At 46.4% G+C, this 19,794-nt stretch overlaps 1 protein-coding gene across 2 annotated transcripts in view; it reads right to left on the reverse strand.

Annotated features, from left to right (window-relative positions):
- LOC129694734 (E3 ubiquitin ligase Rnf121) overlaps positions 1 to 19,794 on the reverse strand; it is a 48,643-nt gene that overhangs the window by 8,623 nt on the left and 20,226 nt on the right. For both annotated transcript variants that reach the window (XM_055631485.1, XM_055631486.1), the window contains exons 6-8: positions 4,436 to 4,556; positions 1,577 to 1,710; positions 486 to 587 (exon numbers count right to left, since the gene is read on the reverse strand). In XM_055631485.1, coding sequence (XP_055487460.1) covers positions 486 to 587; positions 1,577 to 1,710; positions 4,436 to 4,556 — 357 coding nt within the window. The remainder of the gene's footprint in view (positions 1 to 485; positions 588 to 1,576; positions 1,711 to 4,435; positions 4,557 to 19,794) is intronic.

Raw genomic sequence — 19,794 nt, forward strand, 5'->3', positions numbered from 1 at the left:
TCAGGGGCGACCGTGCCTTTGCGGTTGCAGCTCCTAGACTGTGGAACAGCATCCCCCTTCTCATCTGAACTGCCCCCTCCATCGACTCCTTTAAGTCGAGACTTAAAACTCATCTCTAGTCCCAAGCCTTTCTTTGACGTCCTCTGAGCGAGGTCTATATGTATGTAGTGATGTTTGTATTTAATCTATGAACCACTGTTGTTTGTTATACTATTCTTATACCAATATAAAGCACTTTGGCCAATGAGAGTTGTTTTTTAAATATGCTAAATAAATAAAAGTGACTTGACTTGACTTGACAAAATGCTGGAGTAACTCAGCGGGACAGGCAGCATCTCTGGAGAGAAGGAATGGGTGACGTTTTGGGTCGAGACCCTTCTTCAGACTTCCGAGCTGCAGTTCCTTTCCTACACAGATCAGTATTTACACGCAGCGAGACATTTCAGAGTTAAGTTAACATTGGTCTTTGCAGAGTGGAAGGATACGGGTTGCTGAACATCCTCTTGAGGTCCACCTTCTCTTTACAGTACGGGCAGGTCTGCTTCTTCCCGACGATGCACCAGCCACGGATGCAGAACTCGTGGAACCTGGAGAGCTGCGGTTAAGGAGAACAGAGGGAGCGCGTGCACAAAACGACGAAGAGAGACCGCACGGCTGTAAAAAACACGAGGGCAGAACGCCGCCATGTTCAAGATGCTGGACACTGCCCAGTCCATCAATGGTACTGACCTCCCCACCATCGAAGGGATCTACAGGAGTCACTGCCTCAAAAAGGCAGCCAGCATCATCAGAGACCCACAACACCCTGGTCACGCTCTCATTTCACTCCTGCCATCGGGAAGGAGTGAACCTACTGAAGCCTGAAAACTGTAACGTCCAGGTCCAGGAACAGCTTCTTCCCTACAGCCACCTGGCTATTAAACATTACAACCTCCAATAAGCTCTGAACTACATAGATATAACCATATAACAATTACAGCACGGAAACAGGCCATCTCGACCCTTCTAGTCCGTGCCGAACACGTATTCTCCCCTAGTCCCATACACCTGCGCTCAGACCATAGCCCTCCATTCCTTTCCCGTCCATATAACTATCCAATTTATTTTTAAATGATAAAAACGAACCTGCCTCCACCACCTTCACTGGAAGCTCATTCCACACAGCCACCACTCTCTGAGTAAAGACGTTCCCCCTCACGTTAGATGGGGGCATTAGTGTAGTCCTTTTGGACTGTCATTGTTTACTTGTTTTTATACTTGTTGTGTGTGTGTTTTTGTGTGTGTGTGTGTGTGTGTGTGTGTGTTTTTGTGTGCATGTATGTGTGTGTGTGTGCGCGCGTGTGTGCATGTGTGTTTGTGTGTATATATATATTATATTATATATATATACACACACACACACAACTTATTTATCTCTGTTATATTGTTTGCAGTGTACGATGTTTGCATTGTGTTGTGCCGCTGCAAGTAAGAATGTCCTGTTTCTATCTGGGACACATGACAATAAAACACTCTTGACTAGTGTAGGAAGGGACTACAGATGCTGGTTGAGGCTGCCGACAGACTGGAAGGATACACGTGGTTGCAGGAGAGCTTGTAGGTATTCTCTATGATCCCTTCTTCAGTGACATCCACAAAGATTTTCTGTCCACAGACCGCACAGATCTCATTGGAGAGATGTTTGGTCGGCATTCCTGATGCATTGTAGTACTGTAAGGTACAGAGAGAAAAAACATTAAAAAAACAATCCTTGATAGAAAGAACTCGTTCCTGCTCTTCAAACACTACCCCCCACCCCCCTCCTTTTGTGATATCTCCACCCTGGGGAAAAAAGGTTTTGATTGCCTACCCTATCTGTACCTCTCAACATCCTTGTAATATAGCGAGGGCTCGCAGGAGTCCAGCTAAAAAACTAAGCGGCCACAAGTTGTGTGCTTGAGATATGTTTTAATCGGTAGATACAGCTCCCTACTCCTCAAATGGGCTCGGGTGTTGCCCCGACCTTAAATACCCCAAAGAGTCAACCCCGTGACCTGCGCCTCCTATACCGAGACACCAAACTCCTCCCTCCAGAGCCGAGGGTTCGCTCTGCCAGTGGCCGCCACAGTAGCTAATATCCTCTAATCCAGGCAGCGTTCAGTACTCCAGGTGGGTACATGGAACGAGCTACCAGTCGAGGCAGACACATAAAGCTGGAGTAACTCAGCGGGTCGAGCAGCATCTCTGGAGAACATCAATAGGTGGTGTTTCAGGTCGAGCCCCTTCCTCAGTGAGTCTGAGGAGGGGAGTTTCAATAGACAATAGACAATAGGTGCAGGAGTAAGCCATTTGGCCCTTCGGGCCAGCACCGCCATTCAATGTGATCATGGCTGATCATCCCCAATCAGTACCCCGTTCCTGCCTTCTCCCCATATCCCCTGACTCTGCTATCTTTAAGAGCCCTATCCAGCTCTCTTTTGAAAGCATCCAGAGAACCTGCCTCTGAGGCAGAGAATTCCACAGAATCACAACTCACTGTGAGACAAAGTGTTTCCCCGTCTCCGTTCTAAATGGCTTACCCCTTGTTCTTAAACTGTGGCCCCTGGTTCCCGACCCGAAACGTCACCCATTCCTTTTCTCCGGAGCTGAGCTGCTCCAGCTTTTCGTGTCTATCATCGGCCGTTCCTGCCTGCACTTTTTGCCAGAGGAGGTAGTTGAGGCCGGCACGACAACAAGGTACATTTGGATAGGTACGTGGATGGGAAAGGTTTGGTGGGATATGGAGTTGGTGGGCTTGAGGTATAAGGAGAGGTTGGGACTCTTTCTCAGAGTGAAGAAGGGTGAGGGGAGACTTTATAGATGTTTATAAAATTGTGAAGGACGCAGATAGGTAAATAGTCACAGTCTTTTCCCCCTGGATAGAGGAGTCCAAAACTAGAGGGAATAAAGTTTACTCTGAAGAAGGGTCTCTCGATCTAGACACAGTCTCCATAGTCCCCTGTTTGCTGCAGGCTGTAACCAATACTCCAAGGTAGACATCGGAGTATTGCCACCCCCTCCCCCGACATCAGTCTGAAGAAGGGTCTTGACCCGAAACGTCACCCATTCCTTCTCTCCAGAGATGCTGCCTGTCCCGCTGAGTTACTCCAGCATTTTGTATCCAACTAAAGTTTACGGTGAGAGGGAAATATTTAAAGGGTTTTTACCCCAGAAAGGGTTTATGATAAACAGGCTGCCAGAATAGGTGGTCGAGGCAGGTACAATTACAACTTTTAACAAACATTTCGACAGGGACATGAAAAGGAAAGATTAAGAGGGACAAGGGCCAAATGCTGGACAATATTCATACAGTGTGGAAACAGGCCCTTCGGCCCACCTTTGCCACGCCAGCCAACGTGCCCCAATTGTGAGCAATTTTGATAATACCTGCCTCAACTACCTCCTCTGGCAGCTTGTTCCATACACCCACCACCCTCTGTGTAAAAGTGTTGCCCCTCGGGCTTCTATTAAATCTTTCTCTCCTCACCATAAAACCCATGTCTTCTTGTTTAGTTTAGAGACACAGCGCGGAACCAGGCCATTCGGCCCACCGAGTCCGCATCGACCAGCGAACCCCGCACACTAACACTACCCGACACACACAAGGGACAATTTATATTTACACCGAGCCAATTAACCTACAAACCTGTATGTCTTTAGAGTGTGGGAGGAAACCGAAGATCCCAGAGAGAACCCACGCAGGTTGCGGGGAGAACGTGCAAACTCCGTACAGACAGCACCCGAAGATAATTCAGGGTTTGGACACACTAAATGCAGGAAACATGTTCCCAATGTTGGGAGAGTCCAGAACAAAGGGCCACAGTTTTAGGGGTAAGCCATTCAGAACGGAGGCGAGGAAACACTTTTTTTCACAGAGTGTTGTGAGTATGTGGAATTCTCTGCCTCAGAGGGCGGTGGAGGCCGGTTCTCTGGATACTTTCAAGAGGGAGCTAGATAGGGCTCTTTAAGATAGTGGAGTCAGGGATATGGGGAGAAGGCAGGAACGGGGTACTGATTGAGGATGATCAGCCATGATCACATTGAATGGCGGTGTTGGTTCGAAGGGACGAATGGCCTACTCCTGCACCTATTGTCTATTGAAGTCAGGATCGAACCCGGGTCTCTGGCGCTGTGAGGCAGCAACTCTACTGCTGCGCCACCATACTAACCCATGGTTCTTGATCCTTGAAATGGGAATCAGTTTACATGGGCATGCTGCTTAGCACGGAGAAGACGGGCAGAAGTGCCTGTCCCTATCTGGCTCAGTGTCACGTATTGCTTAGGGATTGCTCAATTGACCGTCAAGGGGCTGACTAGTTCCATCACCGTCGGGAGCAGTGACTTCATCTAACTGTACGTGGAAAGGACATTAGTCATTGCTACAGTTATACCGAAGCTGCCCCTTGGCTCACTTTACCCCTATAGTAGAGGCCATGTAGTCAGCACACATCTCAGCAAAGTCACGGCTTAACACTCCGTAGTACAGCCCATAAAACAGGAGCGACACTCCGAAGTCCATCCCATCTTCAGGCTTTATTCTGCAGGCAAAAATAAATCATTAAATCCAATTTCTGGATATTCTATTTCTCGGTATTGTACCCCCCTCCCCCCTCCCCCCCAGCAGAAACTCCCCTGCGACACTACGCCAACAATCGCATCAGTCACACCGCATCTCCATTTCATAGAACACAGAATGGTACGGAGAATACAGGCCCTTCAGCCCATCTCATCTATGCTGTCATGAATCGCAATCTAACTCATGGTCTGTACACTGCGAGGTCCAGGAAGCGAGTGGGTAAGATCATCTCTGACCCCCCCCTCACCCTGGCCACAAACATTTTGAATCACTTCCCTCCGGAAGGCAAAGCTGCCACAGCCAGACATTAAAATGTAAATATTTGATTAGTGTATAAACGTAAATAATTTGGTGTACATATAGCTGCTGGTGTACATATGGTGTACATATAGCTGCTAAATTTGTATGATAATTATAAGCAGTTGAATAAGGGGCGGGAATTAATAAGCTTTGGCTTCTTCCTGCTCCTTTTCGGATACATACGAATTCATTTATTTATAGATATTGTTTGACACTTTATAAATATTCTTGTTTTGTTTTTTGTATGCTGTTTCACACTTGCTTTTTATTCTTTTATTCTGTTCGAAATATAGAATTAAATAAATAAATAAAACAGATTTTTATCCACGAGTAGTAGCTCTACTCAATAACCAAAAATCACTAGCCTCCTTTTGCTCTGGTATTTTATGTCATTCACATGTTTAATCATTCACATGTTTTATTATTAATGTTTAATGTTTTATGTATCATTCGTAACTGTCACTGTATGTCATGTTGTCACTTGTGGGCGGAGCACCAAGGCAAATTCCTTGTATGTGAATACTTGACCAATAAACTTATTCATTCATTCATCCTTCTATTCCCTGCCTGTTCATCACCGTTAAAAACATTAGCTACGCAGTGGTGCTGGTTTCCAACGGGAACGGTGACGGACGCACCACACATCTCTGTCCTCCAGTTCCTGTGGACTTCCGCCACTGGAAGTATAGGATTTTGGTGTGTGTGCTTTATCATCATTCCTTACAATGCTATGTATGACAGTGATTGCAACTTCTACTGAAGTGTGAATGGCCGTTGGCTCGCTAGAAGCTCATCCGCCCTTTGGCAGGTCTTGTTTGTGGTCCTGCTGAGGGTCCACAGCCCCCTCCTCTCCGGGCAAACCAGGTGGGGAAGACGGTTTAGTCGCCGACTGTCCGACCATGGAGCTGGTAGCACGGGATTACATGGTACCCATGGCGGGGGGGGGGGAACTCCCCACAACCTGGCCTTCAATGCCTGCTCATGCCTCTGTCTAAATGCCTCCCTCCACCACCACCCCTGGCAACACGTTCCAGGTATCTACCACTCTTATATAAAAAAGACCTGTCCTTTTAAACTTTGCCCCATCTCATCTTAAACCTGGGCTCGGCAACCGAATGCGGCCTACCTTCTGTGAGCACGTCATTTGATGCCTGCCATCCGGGGCGGGATCCGTGAGTACACGTGATAGATGTGGACCGCCATCCGCTCACAGACATGCGTCCCGGCCCCTATGCAGAACAAGGCTGCCCACCCCCTGCCTTAAACCTATGTCTGCCAGCATTGGAAACTTCCACTGATGAAAAGACTGATCACCCAATGATTTTCAAGCACAGTCACTATTCTACTGCAAGGAATGGTCACAAGGTAAGCTGGTACCCGAGAATCTGCCAGAAATGCTTTATACTTGGTGAGTTCACTTCCTCAGAGAGAGGCTGCAAATGTTGCGTCTTTCAAACTGAAACTCTTATTATGAATATTTCTCGTTCCATTTGAACTTTCTCAAGAGTGGTTAAAACCCTAAAAAGCTCCAGTCTACAAACTCTGGGCAATGTCATTCTGCCACAGTGTGGTTAGTGGTTACTGCGCCCAGGTTCGCAGTGACTCAGCAATTTGGATTCACAACTGGCTTACGATCGAAGGCACACAGTGTGTCGTTTGGGCTGGAGGCATGTGACTGGCACTGTCCCTGGGGGATCAGTGCTGGGACCTCTGTCAAGTCAAGAGTGTCTTATTGTTATACGTCCCAGATGGGAGAATGAAATTCGTACTTGCTGCAGCTCAACAGAATGAATGAATGAATACGTTTATTGGCCAAGTAGTCACATACAAGGAATTTGCCTTGTATGCTCCGCCCGCAAGTGACAACATGACATACAGTGACACACAGTTAAGAATGACACACAAAAGATTAATAATAAAACATTATTGATTAAACGTGAATTAAATAAAATACCAGAGCAAAAGGAGGCTACAGATTTTTGGTTATTGAGTAGAGCTACTACTTGTGGGAAAAAAAGCTGTTTTTATGTCTGGCTGTGGCGGCTTTGACAGTCCGGAGTCGCCTTCCAGAGGGAAGTGATTCAAAGAGTTTGTGGCCAGGGTGAGAGGGGTCAGAGGTGATCTTACCCGCTCGCTTCCTGGCCCTTGCAGTGTACAGTTCATCAATGGAGGGAATGGAGAGAATATGTGAATATGTAAACGCAGTACATAACTGGGGAGGAGAAAAACAAGTTCAACAAATAATTAATATAGTGCGGTAATAATATAGTCTTTTGAAGTTCAGAGCAGAGCTTATTTGTTGTTGTGTTTAATAGGTGGGCGGCACGACTCACGTCACAGCGGCCTCTGCAGTCCGTTTGTCTTTTTGATATTTTTTGTCCCGTTTTAATGTAGTTTTGATTAGTGTGTGCGTGTGTGTATGTGTGTGTGTGTGTGCGTGCGTGTGTAACTTCTAAACTCTCTCCCCTGCACGGAGAACCCAACCTTTTCCCTGTCGGCTCTCCGTTGCCGTTGGGGCTGCAACGTGGAGCGGCCTCCAGCAGGAACGTCCTGGGGCTCCAGTCACGGAGCTACGGAGCTACTCACCATCATGGAGCTGGCCGAGTCCGGAGCGGGAGGAGCGGTGGAGGCGCTCGGCTGCGACCCGACCACCGGAGATTCGGAGGCTTACCGCAAGTCTGGCAGACAGTGATATGGGGGAGCCCGCGGGTCCCTGGTGGGAGACCGCTTTTCGAGGCTTCTGCAACGGTGACTTCACCCGCCCGAGTCGTGGGGTCGAGGAGTGCCTGGAGCGGGGCCTTACATCACCTCCCGGTGCGGCTTCAACGGCTGCGGGACTTTGCTAGCGCCCGCCGGGGGCTCCAACAACGACCCGGAGCGTGGCCTTGCATCACCCGGCGCGGCTTTAATGGCCGCGGGACAATTGCCATCGCCCGCCGGGGGCTTTGATTCTGACATCGGGAGGAGAATGGGGAGTGCAGGGGAGAGATAATTTTTTTTGCCTTCCATCACAGCGAGGAGGAGATGCGCTGTGATGGATGTCTGTGTAAATTGTGTTGTGTCTTGGGTCTTTTTTTTCATGTGTGTATGACTGTAGAAACAACATTTCATTTGAGCCTCTATGAGGTTCAAGTGACAAATAAATTGTATTGTGTATTGTGTAGCCTGATGGCTGCAGGGAAGAAGCTCCGCTTGCGATATATATGAAAACGCTGATCAGTTCAGTTTAGTTTATTGTCACGTGGACCGAGGTACAGTGAAAGGTTTTTGTTGCACGCTATCCACTCAGCGGAAAGACAATACGCGATTACAATCGAGCCGTCCACAGTGTACAGATACATGATGGGTTGGTTTGTACATTTGCAGACTTTGGCGAAATTAAGTTTGTCCAACCTCGCATCATAGCTGACAGTAAGATGGTCTGAGCCTACATCGAGACATGGAGATGGGCGAAGAGATGGCAGATGGAGTTTAAGCCGGGCAAGTGCGAGGTGTTGTACGTTGGGAGGTCAAACGTAAGGGGAAAGCAAACGGCTAATAACAGCAGTGATGCACGGGTGGACCTCAGGATGAAAGTGCAACAGAAATACATAGAGTGGTGAAGAGGACGTTACGCATGCCTCCTCAGTTGGGGCACTGAAAGCAAGAGTGATGACTTCACGTCGTAGCTTATCACGTCACGCTCTTGTTAGACCGCATTTAGACTGTTGTGCCAAGTTCTGATCACCGTACTATCAGAAGGATTCATAGGCATTAGGAGGGTGGAAGAGAGGTTTACCAGAATGATGTCTGGATTAGAGAGAATTAGCTATAATGTGAGGTTGAACAAACTTTGCTCTGCAGAGGTTTGGGGGTGGTCTGATATAAGATTCTGATGCAGGCACAAGGAACAAAACGGCAAGTGTTGGAGGAACTCAGCGGGTCAGGCAGCATTTGAAATTTTACACATCCATTCCCTCTATAGATGCTGGCTAATGGGCCTGTCCCACTTAGGCAATTTTTTCGGCGACTGTCACAGTCGTAGTCTGGACCCCCCCCCCCCCAATGACATTGTCTACAACAACCTACCTAGTCGACGTCCAGCTACCGGCAACCCATTAGGACATCCACCTACGACAACCGCGACAAGCTACGACAAGGTAAGGCAATTCAGTCGCCGGTACCTGCCGCCGCTTGCCGTAGGTTGTCGCCAATGGAATTCACCAAAGTCAGCACCGGCGACAACCTACGTTATCCTAAGACAGCACCCACGTCAGGAGAGCTCGCTGGCGTCAAGCCAACTGTCGCCGAAAAGTTCTAAACCTTTCAAAACCCAGAGGCGACCAGACATAGACGCTACGATTCTTTGGGCGACTGACAATAGACAATAGACAATAGGTGCAGGAGTAGGCCCCTTCGAGCCAGCACTGCCATTCATTGTGATCATGGCTGATCATCCCCACTCAGTACCCCGTTCCTGCCTTCTCCCCATATCCCCTGACTCCGCTATCTTTAAGAGCCCTATCTAACTCTCTCTTGAAAGTATCCAGAGAAACGGCCTCCACCGCCCTCTGAGGCAGAGAATTCCACAGACTCACCACTCTCTGTGAGAAAAAGTGTTTCCTCGTCTCCGTTCTAAATGGCTTACTCCTTATTCTTAAACTGAGGCCCCTAGTTCTGGACTCCCCCAACATCGGGAACATGTTTCCTGCCTCTAGCGTGTCCAAACCCTTAACAATCTTATATGTTTCAATGAGATATCCTCTCATCCTTCTAAACTCCAGAGTGTACAAGCCCAGCTGCTCCATTCTTTCAGCATATGACAGTCCCGCCATCCCGGGAATTAAGGCTGTGTTCTTTCACCCTGGCTATTCTCCCTTTACACAAACCAGCTCACATCCCACCACAGCTCCGTCAACCTGTACAAGTACGCGGACGACTCAACCATCATAGGATTCATCACCAACAACCAAGAAACTGAATACCGTGCATAGGTCAACCAAGCAGTGGCCTGGTGCACAGACCATGATCTCTTACTCAACTCATCAAAGACAAAAGAACTCATCATCGACCCAAGACGCCAGCCATCCCCCAAAACTCCTGTGCTCATTAAAGGTGAATCCATCTCCATCACTGACACATTCAAACTCCTTGGAACCCACATCAGCAACAACCTCAAATGGAGGACAAACGCAGACCACATCTATGGAAAAGCCCAGCAAAGACTTTTCCATCTCCGACAGCTCAGGAAGTTCAGAGCAAGGTCTCATCTCATGCTCCGCTTCTATACAGCCATCATCGAAAGCATCCTCACTTCATCCATCACAGTCTGGTTCAGCAGTCTCGACTCACTCTCCCGGACGAAATTACAGCGCATCATCAACAGAGCATCTAAAATTATTGGCTTACCCCTACCATCCCTTGAATCACTTTACCACAAACGGACATTACACAGAGCCCGCAAGATCATCTCTGATCCTACTCACCCTGCCTTTCAGCTACTGCCCTCTGGGAGGAGCTACAGGACAATTGCCTCAAAAACAAACCGCTTTAAAAACAGTTTCATTCCCACTGCAATTAACATTTTAAACTCTGTACGGTGAGGAATAAGAATAAGCATGGCCCTTATGTATTATGTAATGCGTCTGTTTGTATGTATATCTATGCTATATGTTTAATGTTTGATGAAATGTTGGAACCTGTACCGAGCTGTACTGATAACAAATTCCACCAGCCTGGCTGTGTGGTCATTAAAATACAATACAAATAAAACCTTGTAAGCCTACTCTGCACTCCCTCAATAGCAAGAATGTCCTTCCTCAAATTAGGGGACCAAAACTGCACACAATACTCCAGGTGTGGTCTCACTACGGTTCTGTACAACTGCAGAAGGACCTCTTTGCTCCTATATTCGATTCCTCTTGTTATAAAGGCCAACATGCCATTCGCTTTCTTCACTGCCTGCTGTACCTGCATGTTTACTTTCATAGACTGATGTACAAGGACCTCCCAGATCCCGTTGTACTTCCCCTTTTCCCAACTTGATGCCATTCAGATAGTAATCTGCCTTCCTGTTTTTGCTACCAAAGTGGATAACCTCACATTTATCCGCATTAAACTTCATCTGCCATGCATCTGCCCACTCCCCCAACCTGTCCAAGTCACCCTGCATTCTCATAGCATTCTCCTCACAGTTCACACTGCCACCCAGCATTGTGTCATCTGCAAATTTGCTAATGTTACTTTGAATCCCTTCATCTGAGGAGACGACACAACCACACAGGCGACACCCCGGCGACCATGTGGCGACAGCTTAGTCGCCTAAAAAATAGCCGAAAAAGTGGGACGGGGGCATTACCCAATTAATTCCTGCAGCACTTAGTGCTTTGGTTAGGAAATCTTGAAATGGACCCACTTTTTAAATGCAAGCCACGCACGACCAGCAACACAGGTCCCAGTTCGCATTGTCGGCACCAAAGTAGAGATGGTTGACAACTTCTAATTCCTTGAAGTCAATATTCTCCTCGACCACCCACATTGAAGCAACAACCAAGAAAGCACACCAACGCCTTGACTTCCTTACAAGGCTTAGGAGATTCAGCATGTCCCCTACAACTCTCACCAACTTCAACAGATGCACCGTACAGAGCATTTTATAAGTCGACGAAAAAAAATCGCGTTTGGGACAGGCTCTTAAGATGCCCCATCTGAGCTAGTCCCATTTGGTCCATATCTCCCTAAACATTTCCTGTCCACAAACCTGTCCAAATGTTATAGTACCGGCCTCAACTACCTGTGACAGCCCAATCAATCTACCCACCACCCTTACATTAAAAAGCTGCCCTGCACGTTCCTGTTAAATCTTTCTCCTCTCATCTTAAATCTATGTCCTCTGGTTCTTGATTCCACTACTCTGTAAGACCATGCATTCACCCGATCTATTCCCCTTATGATTTTGTACACCTCGACAAGATCACCCCTCAGCCTCCTGCGCGCCAAGGAATAAAGTCCCAACCTACCCAACTTCTTCCTAAAGCTCAGGCCCTCACGTTCTGGCGACATACTCGTCTTTCCAGCTTAATGCCATTTGCCCCACAGCAGAGTGACCAAAACTGAAGACAATATTCCAAGTGTGGCCTCGCCAATACCTTGTTAAACTTGTTTTCCTTATCCCATATGAACTCGGTCACCTCTTAAAAGATAGCAGAGCCAGGGGATATGGGGAGAAGGCAGGAACGGGGTACTGATTGGGGATAATCAACCATGATCATATTGAATGGCGGTGCTGGGGATTCAATTGTAAGGGGAATAGACAGACGTTTCTGCAGCCGCAAACGAGACTCCAGGATGGTATGTTGCCTCCCTGGTGCAAGGGTCAGGGATGTCACTGAACGGCTGCAGAACATTCTGGAGGGAGAGGGTGAACAGCCAGTTGTCGTGGTGCATATTGGCACCAACGATATAGGTAATACAAGGTGAATTTAGAGATACACACACACACACCCATATATATACACACACACATATATATACACACACACACACACACACACACACACACACCCTGGGAGTGGCATTTTGCAGGTGTGAGCAGTTTCGGGGAAGTCATTCTGGGAAGGGGAAGTATTTTGGAGTGGGTGCTTTCTAGGTTCTCTCCCCCAACATAGTTCCCTGTGGCCATCTGTGCTCGCTGTGCAATTAGCAGTGTGCCACGTAACCGCCGTGTGTGTACAAGGCACCAGCAGCTCCATCTGCAGGCCATCTGCCATCATCACTGGCCCTGTGATATAAATCTGAGAGCAAGAGTCCACAGGACAAAGAAACATAGATGTAGGATTAGGCCATTCGGCCCTTCGAGCCAGCACCGCCACTCAATATGATCATGGCTGATCATCCAAAATCAGTACCCCGTTCCTGTTTTCTCCCCATATCCCTTGATCCGTTAGCCCTAAGTGCTATATCCAACTCTCTTGAAAGCATCCAGTGAATTGGCCTCCACTGCCTTCTGTGGCAGAGAAGTCCACAGATTCACAACTCTCTGGGTGAAAAATGTTTTTCCTCATCTCAGGCTTAAATGGCCAACCCCTTATTCTTAAACTGTGGCCCCTGGTTCTGGACTCCCTCAACATGGGGAGCATTTTTCCTGCATCTAGCCTGTCCAATGCCTTAAGAATGTAATATGATTCAATAAGATTCCCTCTCATCCTTCTAAATTCCGGTGAATACCAGCCCAGTCGACCTATTCTTTCGACAAGACACTCAAAGCTGGAGTAACTCATTGTGTCAGGCAGCATCTCTGGAGAACGTGGAAAGGTGACGTTTCGGGTTGGGACCCTTCTCCAGGCATGAAACACAACCCAACCATGTTCTCCAGAGATGCTGCCTTACCCTGCTGAGTTACTCCGGCATTTTGTGTCTTTTTTTAAAACCAGCATTCGCGATTCCTTGTTTCAATAAGAAACCACAGCATCCTGGCAACATTCTGGTAAATCTTCGTTCCTTTCCAGCGTAATGTCACCTTTCCTACAGCAAGATAACCAACGCTGAACAACCAAGCACTCCAAGTGCAGCCTCTCCAATGTCCCCTTCCATCTACATCTCCCTCTGTTGTCACAACTTGCACCTGTCCTGACCTTATCTCTTTATCTCACACTATTTATCTTTTTCATCTCTGGGTTTTGTCCAATTTTCTGCCAACCAAAACCTACCCCCCCCCCCCCCTCATTCACCTGTATCCACCTGTCACTTGCCATGCTTTGTCCTGCTCCCGCTTCTCATCCAGCTTTCTTCCCCCTCCCCCCCACAATCAGTGTGAAGGGTCCCGACCCAAAGCGTCACCTATCCATGTTCTCCACAGATGCTGCCTGACCCGCTGAGTTACTCCAGCACTCTGTGAAACGTCACCTATCCATGTTCTGTGCTGCCTGACCCACTGAGTTACTCCAGCACTCTGTGAAACGTCACCTATCCATGTTCTCCACAGGTGCTGCCTGACCCACTGAGTTACTCCAGCACTCTGTGAAACGTCACCTATCCATGTTCTCCACAGATGCTGCCTGACCCGCTGAGTTAATCCGGCACTCTGCATCGATCTCCCTCATAGACAATGCCTAATATGTATATCTGCAGGTATACAAAACAATCAATGCCTTTCACAAGGATACAGGCGTGGGGGGGGACCAGAGAACACAGAATTAAGGTAATTTGCAAAAGCTGGTTTAAAGAGGACATGTTTTTCTTTAAGCAAGAAATTCTGAAACGGCAGCAAGGCCCAAACAAGGAAACAGAAATGAACCAACAATTTGTCTGTTCTAACCCCAGAAGGGAACCATTTAGATGGGAGTTAGATGTGGCCCTTGTGGCTAAAGGGATCAGGGGGTATGGAGAGAAGGCAGGTAAAGGATACTGAGTTGTATGATCAGCCATGATCATATTGAATGGTGGTGCAGGCTCGAAGGGCCGAATGGCCTACCCCTGCACCTATTTTCTATGTTTCTATGAACAATAAGCTGGGCAAGATAATAACTAAGCACAGTGGCTCAATGGGTAGAGCTGCTGCCTCACGGGACTAGAGACCCGGGTTTGTTCCTGACCTCGGGTGGTGTCTGTGTGGAGTATGTACATTTTCCCTCTGATCCTGTGGGTTTCCTCCGGGTGCTCCGTTTTCCTCCCACATCTCAAAGATGGGCGAGTTTGTAGGTTAACTGGCCTCTGTAAATTGCCCCCTAGTGTGCAGGGAGTGGATTCAAAAGTTGGATAACATAGAACTAGTGTGAAGAAAAAAGAACAAATTACAGGCATTGTGTGCAGGATTAAAGCCTATGGAATCAAAGCATCAAAGCTTTGGGACACAATGGCAGGGCTGTGAATGATTGTGTACAGTGCCCTCCATAATGTTTGGGACAAAGACCTATTATTTAGTTATTTGCCTCTGTACGCCACAAATTGAGATTTGTAATAAAAAAAATCACATGTGGTTAAAGTGCACATTGTCAGGTTTTAGTAAAGGCCATTTTTATACATTTTGGGTTCATCATGTAGAAATTACAGCAGTGTTTACACATAGTCCCCCATTTTAGGGCACCATAATGTTTGGGACACAGCAATGTCATGTAAATGATAGTAGTCATGTTTAGTATTTTGTTGCATATCCTTTGCATGCAATGACTGCTTGAAGTCTGTGATTCATGGACATCACCAGTTGCTGAGTGTCTTCTCTGGTGATGCTCTGCCAGGCCTGTATTGCAGCCATCTTTAGCTCATGCTTGTTTTGGGGGCTAGTCCCCTTCAGTTTTCTCTTCAGCATATAAAAGGCATGCTAAATTGGGTTCAGATCGGATGACTGACTTGGCCATTTATTTAGCTTTGAAAAGCTCCATTGTTGCTTTAGTAGTATGTTTAGGATCATTGTCTTGCTGTAGAATGAACCGCTGACCAATGAGTTTTAGACAATAGGTGCAGGAGTAGGCTATTCAGCCCTTCGTGCCAGCACCGCCATTCAATGTGATCATGGCTGATCATCCACAATCAGTACCCCGTTTTGAGACATTAGTTTGAACTTGAGCAGATAGGATGTGTCAATACACCTTCAGAATTCATTATGCTGCTACCATCAGCAGTGAAGATAAGTGAGCCAGTACCTTCAGCAGCCATACAATCCCAGGCCATAACACCCCCACCACCGTGTTTCACAGATGAGGTGGTATGCTTTGGATCTTGGGCAATTCCTTCTCTCCTCCATACTTTGCTCTTGCCATCACTCTGATATAAGTTAATCTTCGTCTCATCTGTCCACAAGACCTTTTTCCAGAACTGTGGTTGCTGTTTTAAGTACTTCTTGGCAAACTGTAACCTGGACATCCTATTTTTGCAGCTAACCAGTGGTTTGCATCCTGCAGTGTAGCCTCTGTATTTCTGTTCATGAAGTCTTCTGCGGACAGTGGTCATTGACAAATCCACACCCGACTCCTGAAGAGTGTTTCTGACCTGTCGGACAGGTGTTTGGGGATTTTTCTTTATTATAGAGAGAATTGTTCTGTCATCAGTCGTGGAGGTCTTCCTTGGCCTGCCAGGCCCTTTGCGATTAGTAAGCTCACCAATGCTCTCTTTCTTCTTAATGATGTTCCAAACAGTTGATTCGGTAAGCCTAAGGTTTGGCTGATGTCTCTAACAGTTTTATTCTTGTTTCTCAGTCTCATAATGGCTTATTTGACTTTCATTGGCACAACATTGATGCACTTTAACCACATGTGATGTTTTCAATTATAAATCTCAAATTGTGGTGTACAGAGGCAAATAAATAAATGATGGGTCATTGTCCCAAACATTATGGAGGGCACTGAATGTAATGAGTCATACTGGTGTATGGAACAAGCTGCTGGAGGAGGTGGTTGAGGCATGGACTATTGTAACGTTTAAGAAACATTTGGACAGGTACATGGATAGGGCAGCTTTGGAGGAATATGGGCCAAACGCAGGCAGGTAGGACAAGTGTAGATGTTGGCCAGTATGGGAAAGTTGGGCCAAAGGGCCTGTTTCCACACTGCATGACTCTAGGAGCAAACAATTGGAAGCCTGCATATACTTTTAAAGTTTGGTACTACTGACTTATCTTTAGTTAACCATACATGATGGGTCAATAGACAATGGAGTAGGAGTAGGCCATTCGGCCCTTCGAGCCAGCACCGCCATTCAATGTGATCATGGCTGATCATCCCCAATCAGTAGGTACACAAAATTGCTGTAGAAACTCAGCGGGTGCAGCAGCATCTATGGAGCGAAGAAAAATAGGCGACGTTTCGGGCCAAAACCCTTCTTCAGACAAAGTCCATAGATGCTGCTGCACCCGCTGAGTTTCTCCAGCAATTTTGTGTACCTTCGATTTTCCAGCATCTGCAGTTCCTTCTTGAACACATCCCCAATCAGTACCCCGTTCCTGCTTTCTCCCCATATCTCTATCTCTCTGGGTGAAAACGTTTTTCCTCATCTCCATTCTAAGTGGCCCACCTCTTATTCTTAAACTGTGGCCTATGGTTCTGGACTCCCCCAACATTGGGAACATGTTTCCTGCCTCTAGCGTGCCCAAACCCTTAATAATCTTATACGTTTCAATAATATTCCCTCTCATCCTTCTAAACTCCAGAGTATACAAGCCCAGTCGCTCCATTCTTTCAATATATGACAGTCCCGCCATCCCGGGAATTAACCGCGCAATGTATTTGTTTTGCACTTTATTGGACTGAATCCATTCTGCATAACCCAATAAATCTTAAACGCCTGACATTGCCTCAATTCGCCGATTCCTTAATCTAATTTGCTTTAAATTGCTTTTTTTTTTAATTTTTATTTATTTTTATTTTTTTTATGTATATATTTTTACCTTTTCTTATATATTTAAAATTGCTCTTGTGAATCGCACCGTCGGATTGACTTTTAAATTTTGTTGTACCATGTGCAATGACAAGAGATACATTCATTCGTTCATTCATTCGTTCGTTCGTTCGTTCATTCATTCATTCATTCATTCAATCATTCATTCATTCATCCATTCATTCATTCATTCATTCAAAACCTCATGACAGTTCATTTACTTGATTCATTGATTTTTTAATTTCATGATTAAGTACTCTACTTTATAATTGAAAGATTAAACCTTGCTATTAATCATGATTTTTACCTAATCTAACGCAAGATAACAATTAGACCTTTCTTCCATAATTAGGACTTAATTTTCATTAATCACAGATAGGTTGTCTTTTGTAGAATTAATCATGAATTTAGAAGCATGGTCTCACAGAGTGGAACAGATCCTTCTGCTCCCTGTCATTCATAATGATCCGACATCTGGCTTGTATATTCTGGAATTTAGAAGGATGAGAGGCAATCGTATTGAAACATATAAGATTACTAAGGGTTTGGACACGTTAGAGGTGGGAAACATGTTCCCGATGTTGGGGGAGTCCAGAACCAGGCGCCACAGTTTAAGAATAAGGGGTAAGCCACCTCGAACGGAGATGAGGAAACACTTTTTCACACAGAGAGTTGTGAGTCTGTGGAATTCTCAGCTTCAGAGGGCGGTGGTGGCCGGTTCTCTGGATACTTTCAAGAGAGAGCTAGATAGGGCTCTTAAAGATAGCGGTCAGGGGATATGGGGAGAAGGCAGGAACGGGGTACTGATTGGGGATGATCAGCCATGATCACAGTGAATGGTGGTGGTGGCTCGAAGGGCCGAATGGCCTACTCCTGCACCTATTGTCTTTTGACACTAAAACAACTTAATCCTCTTCACTTTCGCATTAATAGCCCCCTGATTCTGCACACAGGGCAATTTACACTGGCCAATTAACCTACCTAATTCATTGCAACAAAATGTTTTTAATCACACAAATATTGTATCGAACAAAGGGTATTAAAAGGCCTGATTCGAGTGAACGTGGAGAGGATGTTTCCACTAGTGGGAGAGTCTAGGACCAGAAGTCACACTCAGAATGAAAGGACATTCCTTTAGGAAGGAGATGAGGAGGAATCTCTTTAGTCAGAGGGTGGTGAATCTGTGGAATTAGACAATCGACAATAGGTGCAGGAGTAGGCCATTCGGCCCTTCGAGCCAGCACCGCCATTCAATGTGATCATGGCTGATAATCCCCAATCAGTACCCTGTTCCTGCCTTCTCCCCATATTCCCTGACTCCGCTATCTTTAAGAGGCCTATCTAGCTCTCTCTTGAAAGTATCCAACGAACCGGCCTCCACCGCCCTCTGAGGCAGAGAATTCCAGACTCACAACTTTCTGTAAGAAAAAGTGTTTCCTCATCTCCATTCTAAATGCCTTACCCTTTATTCTTAAACTGTGGCCCCTGGTTCTAGACTCCCCCAACATCGGGAATTCATTGGCACAGAGTGCTGCGAGTTCATCCATCGATATATTGAAGGCAGAGATAGATAGATTCTTGATTAGTACGGGCGTCAGGGGTTTTGGGGAGAAGGCAGGAGAATGGGGTTAGGAGGGAGAGATATATCAACCATGATTGAATGGCGAGTTGACTTGATGGGCCGAATGACCTAATTCTGTTACTATCGCTTATGAACAAACAAGAAGGCATGTGTTTAAAGATTAGGAGATATTAGTTTAAAAAAATAATAAACACAAAATAAAAATGTTGATAACTGGAACTCACTGCCAGAGGAGGTGGAGTCAGATACAATCACCATTTAAAAAAGACAGGCAATTGAACAGGTAAGGCACACATTGATACGAAGAGACACAAAATGCTGGAATAACTCAGCGGAACAGGCAGCATCTCTCGAGAGAAGAAATGGGTGACGTTTCGGGCCCAGATCCTTCTTCAGATCAGACACGTCACCCATTTCATCTCTCCAGAGATGCTGCCTGTCCTGCTGAGTTACTCCGGCATTTTGTGTCTATTTTCGATTTAAAGCAGCATCTGCAGTTCTTTCCTACACATGCGTGGATACCATCCAGGCGCATCAAATGGAATGAAGTGCAGAAGGGCAAAAACGTCAGCGGGCGGCCCAAGTACTCTACCAATGTGACATTTTCTAACCTGGGGTGGGCGATTGCGACCTACACGTGTGCAATCAAATAAGATCAAATAGAACAAGTTGTCCTACAACTTTAGGCTATGCACGCCATACGCAAGAAGAAGATTTTCAAACCTCACATATCCCTTTGCACTTCCAATAAACTGCAACTAATATCTTTAAATTGGCGAGAAAGAACTGTAGATGCTGGATAAAATCGAAGGTAGACACAAATGCTGGAGTAACTCAGCGGGTGAGGCAACATCTATGGAGAGAAGGAATGGGCGATGTTTCAGGTCGGGACACATTCCTTCTCTCCATAGTTGCTGCCTCACCCTCTTCAAATTTGTGATTGACTTGACAGCTACTTATCACAACAAAT

This window comes from Leucoraja erinacea, unplaced genomic scaffold (assembly GCF_028641065.1).
Source record: "Leucoraja erinacea ecotype New England unplaced genomic scaffold, Leri_hhj_1 Leri_77S, whole genome shotgun sequence".
NCBI lineage: Eukaryota > Metazoa > Chordata > Chondrichthyes > Rajiformes > Rajidae > Leucoraja > Leucoraja erinaceus.